At 51.2% G+C, this 6,000-nt stretch overlaps 1 protein-coding gene across 1 annotated transcript in view; it reads right to left on the bottom strand.

Annotated features, from left to right (window-relative positions):
- Nucleotides 1–381: 381 nt before the first annotated feature.
- The window catches only part of LOC147093050 (NACHT, LRR and PYD domains-containing protein 3-like), a 69,119-nt gene continuing 63,500 nt past the window's right edge, over nucleotides 382–6,000 (bottom strand). Inside the window, exons 7-9 of the mRNA XM_085976375.1 lie at nucleotides 951–1,037; nucleotides 642–809; nucleotides 382–469 (exon numbers count right to left, since the gene is read on the bottom strand). Of these exons, the coding sequence (XP_085832501.1) occupies nucleotides 382–469; nucleotides 642–809; nucleotides 951–1,037 (343 nt within the window). The remainder of the gene's footprint in view (nucleotides 470–641; nucleotides 810–950; nucleotides 1,038–6,000) is intronic.

Raw genomic sequence — 6,000 nt, 5'->3', positions numbered from 1 at the left:
GTACACAGGGACACTTTTTTACGGAAACTGACTCTGGGACAGACACGCAGGAATATTGAGTGCAATTGTCAGTGTTTCACTGCAGCCCAGATGTAGCCCCACCCTGGGCCCTTCCTGTCTGTGCATTTCCACAGTGGCCCATTGGGGGACATTCAGCCCTGGATATCCTGAGGCAGCGCTGTGTGGCCGGGCGGCTGAGTATCGGGACCCGGTGGCTGACCCTCTGATGTCAAAATGCGAGATGACACTCGCTCAGCTCGAACTGGAAACCCTAAAAGGGGCCGATGGATTTAAACCCTGAGCGCACCCGATTAAAGGGGAGGGGCAGGAAATCGGCCAAAAATTGTAAATGAGAGCAGCGATGGTCTTCAATTGAAATGTTCACACAACCACACTCAGTCCGCATCTTGTTCCCTGCAGCGACTCCAGGTGTCTCTTTCCGGTTAAACTGAAGTGATTCCAGCCCAGCCTGAAACAGATTAAATATTAAACAGAAAATAAACAGATTGAACAACAGTGTAAATAACAGAGAGACGTGGGTTAATATTTCAATAATAATAAAAGACAAATATTACCCATAAAAGTGACTGAACCCCATTTATATTTTATTTATTACATTAAACATTAAAACAAACACTCACTCGATCAGCTGTAGACTCCTGCAGGTCAGTATGAGGCGGCAAAGAACGGGAACAGATCGATCTGTGAAGGAGTTTGATCCCAGGTCCAGATCCGTCACTGACTGGTTTGAACTGAGAGCGGAGGCGAGATCCTCGGTACAAGAAACTGTGAGACCGCCGCCATCCAACCTGGTGAGCAGAGAGAGAAATAACAGGAATCAGAGTAAATCCCCAGTGTATATTAATAACAGTATTATTGATACTCATAATAATGTTCAGTGTCAGACATCCAGTTATTATAAACACAATCTCACACAGTCTGGTACTTACCGCAGTTCCTGTATTTTACAGTCCGGGTTCCTCAGAGCCGCAGACAGTAGTTTCACTCCTGAATCTCCCAGGTTATTGCCCCTTAGTCTAAACAGAAACAGACAGAGAGTGAGAAACAAACTGAATGAAACCCCGCATTGGAAATATTTTTCTCTTGCAGATATTACAGTAATCACTGAAAGTACTTAAGGAAATTGATAACCCGCTTTCCCCCCGCGATTTCCCTACCTCGGCAGGTCGGGTGCAGCAGGGTCGCTGGCGGGTCTCTGCCCTATCTTTTAAACAACTTTCTCCTGATTGGATTGCTTAGCCCCGCCCAGCACGTTTCCCAACCAAATAGAAGAAGCGGGACTGGTGACGTCACCGATGCGAGTCAGCAACCGATTTCCTTAAAGGGATCATGCGCAAATTTAGTTTGACAGTTGTGCTGTCAGTATTTTACAGCATTGAAGCGCTGCAAGCACTGAGAAACATTGCACATAGGTGCGCGGATGCACCCAGGCTCTCCCATGACTCGCTCCATATGCATATGGAGGGAATCACAACCCGCAGAGAGATTCTGTTCCCTTCTATTGAGCGGAAGAGCCTTCCCCCTTAGACTAACGCAGCCTGGTTGCACATTGTACAGGAGCACACAAGCAGGGATGTTGTCAGGAGGACCAGGCTTTAGTGGGGCAAACCTTTCACTAATGCCAGTAGATCACGAAGAGTTACTGCAACGTCACACTCAACCTCATCCTGCTGTTCCACTCATCACATTCCCATCATTCTGCCTTCTCTACCCTAATCCTGCACATGCTTACTCACACCGCTTTACTTGCACCTCCACCCATCCCGTTCTATCTACATTATCACTTCCCCATCTCACTAACCCACACTCACCCATTCGAACATACAAATTAGGTGCAGGATTATGGTACTCTGCCCTTCGAGCCTGCTACGCCATTCAATAAGATCATGGCTGATCTGATTACTCAAAATTCCCGCCTACACCCGATGACTTTTCACCCCCTTGCTTACCGAAAATGTATCTACCTCTGCCTTAAAAATATTCAAAGACTCTGCTTCCACCACCCTCTGAGGAAGAGAGTTCCAAAGAGTCACGACCCTCTGTGAGAAAAAAAATCCTCATCTCTGTCTTAAATGGCCGATCGCTTATTTTATATACAGTGACCACTAGTTGGAGATTCTGCCACAAGAGGAAACATCCTCTCCACATCCACCCTGTCCCGACCCCTCAGTATCTTCTATGTTTCAATCAAGTCACCTCTTACTCTTCTAAACTCCAGCATGTACAAGCCTAGCCTGTCCAGGCTTACCTCATAAGATAACCCGCCCATTCCAGGTATTAGTCCAGTAAACCTTCTCTGTACTTCTTTCAGCGCATTTACATCCTTCCTTAAATACGGAGACCAATGCTGTACACAGTACTCCAGATATGGTCTCACCAATGCCCTATATAATTGAAGCATAACATCCCTACTTTTGTATTCAATTCCCCTCGCATTAAACAATAACATTCTATTAGCTTTCCTAATGAATTCCTGTACCTGCAAAGTAACCTTTTTGTGATTCATGTACTAGGGCACCCAGATCCTACTGCATCTCAGAGCTCTGCAATCTCTCACCATTTAGGTAATGAGATGAAATATTTCCATTCATCACTGCCTGTGACTGAGGTCGGTTTCAGTGTCATTTCCCTTCCCCCAGACTTCATTGTATTGTGTACTGGAATGTGCTGTATTGTATACTGGAATGTGCTGGAATGTGCTGTGTGTAGGGCTCCGCCCATACCTGGCCCCGTTTGTAAGCTAGCTTCAGTGTAGCCCCAATCTCCAGAAGGACGACATCTCTCTCGCTTACGTGTTTCGTTCTAAGTTAATAAAAGCCTTGTTTTGTTCTGCTACATTCGAGTCTCGGAATTATTGAGGCACATCAATTTTATTAACTTATTTTTTCAACACTATGGATCAACTCCTGAAACTCGAACGTTTGGATTTGGATCAACATGCTCCGGACGCATCAGCACGCTTCGGACACTGGTTTGAGTGTATGGAATTCTTCCTGGAAAATTCCGCAGCCGTCAAAGACGCTACGGACGCTGCAAGGATGAGACTCGGAATTCTGCGGAATTGGGTAAGCCACCGGGTTTACCCCCTCATCCAAGACGCCGAGGCGTACCTGGCCGCCTGCGACACCTTAAAGGTGCATTACCAGCAGCCTATGAATGAGGTGTATGCTAGGCACCTGCTCGCCACCCGCGCACAGCGACCTGGGGAATCGGTGGAGGAGTTCCTAAGCACCCTGAAAATGCTTGGCAAAGACTGCAAGTGCCGAGATGTAAAAGCCGCGGTGTACACTGACGAGCTTGTTCGCGATGCCTTCATCACAGGCCTCAGCTCCCCTTACATCCGGCAAAGACTGCTGGAAAAAACGGGGTTGGGCCTGAAACAGGCTGCGGACACCGCGCGATCCCTGGATGTGGCCCAGAGAAACTCGGACGCCTACTCTTCAGCCCGCGCCATCCACGCCGCCACGTGTGCACCGAAGGCGCCGCCATCTTGGAAGGCATCTTCCCCGCCCGACAGCCCGACACCGGCTGGGCCCCGCTCTCCCCCCAGAAGCCCTACGACAGCCGCGACGCATCAGGGACCCAACTGCTACTTCTGCGGGCAGCCAAAGCACACCAGAAACCTGTGCCCGGTGAAAGGCACCACCTGCTTTAAGTGCAGTAAGAAGGGGCATTTCGGGAAGGTGTGCAGAGGGAACCCCGACGGAAAACCCGCCACCGCCGCGTGTGTGCCGTGGGAGCGGCCATCTTGGACGCCATCTTGCCCGACCTCGTGGGGTCCGCCATCTTGTGAGCAGACAGCGTGGACGCCATCTTGTATCGATCAGGGCCCTACAGTGGCATCGGTCACAGTGGACCAGACCAGGCCGCACCCGCTGTCCAGATCAATGGTGGACATCGAGGTAAACGGGTGCCGGGTTAAATGCTTAATTGACAGTGGAAGCACGGAGAGCTTTATCCACCCAGAACTGGCACAACAACTCTCCCTAAAGGTGGTCCCTACTCAGGGTACCATCTCTATGGCTGACAAAACCCAGACATCGACCATTCTGGGTTACTGCACGGTACAATTGTGCGTTAACGGAACTGTATATGATAATTTTAAAGTATTAATCATGAAGAATCTATGTGCGAGCGTGATCTTGGGCCTGGATTTCCAGTGCAACCACCAAAGCATCATGCTCAAGTACGGTGGGTCCCAGCCGCCCCTCACAGTGTGCGGCCTGGCTACCCTAAAGGTAAAGCCGCCTTCGCTATTCACGAACCTTACCCCTAGCGACCAAAAGCAGGAGGTGCAGCTGGGAGGACAGGCAGTTTATCGCGACCGAGGTAGACAGGCTCCTGAAAGAGCGCATTATTGAACGCAGCAACAGCCCGTGGCGCACCCAAGTGGTAGTGGTAAGGGGTAGCGAGAAGAAACGGATGGTGATCGACTATAGTCAAACAATCAACAGGTACACCCTACTAGATGCCTGCCCGCTACCCCGCATATCAGAAACGGTGAACCAAATCGCCCAACACCGGGTGTTCTCCACCATCGACCTCAAGTCGCCATACCACCAGCTCCCTATCAGACCAGAGGACCGCCTGTACACCGCCTTTGAGTCGAACTGACGCCTCTACCAATTCCTCAGAGTCCCCTTTGGGGTGACGAATGGGGTCTCGGTCTTCCAGAGGGAGATGGAGCGCATGGTCGATGACCACCACTTGCAGGCAACCTTCCCCTACCTCGACAACATCACAATCTGCGGTCACAACCAGCAGGATCACGACTCGAACCTCGAGAGGTTCCTGAAAACCGCACAAAAACTCAACCTCACCTGCAACGAGGACAAGTGCATTTACAACACCACACGCCTCTGCATACTAGGCAGCGTGGTGGAGAATGGGGAAATCGGACCAGACCCCGACCGATTGCGCCCCCTACGGGAGCTGCCCCTGCCCAACACTCCCAAAGCCCTGAAAAGATGCCTGGGGTTATTTTCTTATTATTCCCAATGGGTCCCCAACTACTCCGACAAAGCCCGCCCCCTCTTGAAAGCATCCTCTTTCCCGCTCTCTGCTGAGGCCCACGCTGCCTTCAAAAGCATTAAGCAGGATATTGAGCGGGCCACGCTACAGGCAGTGGACGAGAACACTCCATTTCAAGTGGAAAGTGATGCGTCTGACTTCGCCTTGGCGGCCACCCTCAACCAGGTGGGGCGGCCCGTAGCTTTCTTCTTGAGGACCCTCCAAGGGCCCGAGATCAGACACTCCTCCGTGGAAAAGGAGGCCCAAGCCATCGTGGAGGCAGTGCGCCACTGGCGCCACTACCTAGCTGGCAAACGCTTCACCCTACTTACCGACCAGCGGTCGGTAGCGTTTATGTTCAATAATAAACAGAGGGGGAAGATTAAAAATGATAAGATTCTTAGGTGGCGGATCGAGCTCTCCACCTTCGAGTACGACATCATTTACCGGCCAGGGGCCCTTAACGAATCCCCTGACGCCCTCTCACGAGGGATGTGTGCCAGCGCCACCGGGGATCGGCTACAGACCCTCCACAACGACCTCTGCCACCCAGGGGTCACGCGGCTGTTCCACTTCATAAAGTCCCGTAACTTACCCTACTCGATTGAGGAAGTTCGGTCCGTGACCAGGAACTGCCGCACTTGCGCTGAGTGAAAGCCTCGGTTCTACCGCCGAGTTAGAGCCCACTTAATCAAAGCTACACGGCCCTTTGAGCGGCTCAGCTTAGATTTCAAGGGCCCACTCCCGTCCGTCGACCGCAATTTTTCTTCCTGAACATTGTGGACGAATACTCCCGGTTCCCATTCGCCTTCCCCTGCCCAGACATGACCAGCGCCACGGTCATTAAATGCCTCAACAGCCTGTTCTGCCTGTTCGGTATGCCGAGCTACATCCATACGGATAGGGGAGCGTCCTTCATGAGTGAAGAGCTACGCCAGTACATGCTGTCCAGGGGGATCGCCACGATCT

The sequence above is a fragment of the Somniosus microcephalus genome, unplaced genomic scaffold (genome assembly GCF_052327205.1).
Source record: "Somniosus microcephalus isolate GS21.2 unplaced genomic scaffold, FLI_Smic_1.0 unresolved_chr2, whole genome shotgun sequence".
NCBI classification, from domain to species: Eukaryota; Metazoa; Chordata; class Chondrichthyes; order Squaliformes; family Somniosidae; genus Somniosus; species Somniosus microcephalus.
The sequence above is the reverse complement of the archived record's forward strand: the minus strand, read 5'-3'. Positions and strand labels throughout refer to the sequence as shown.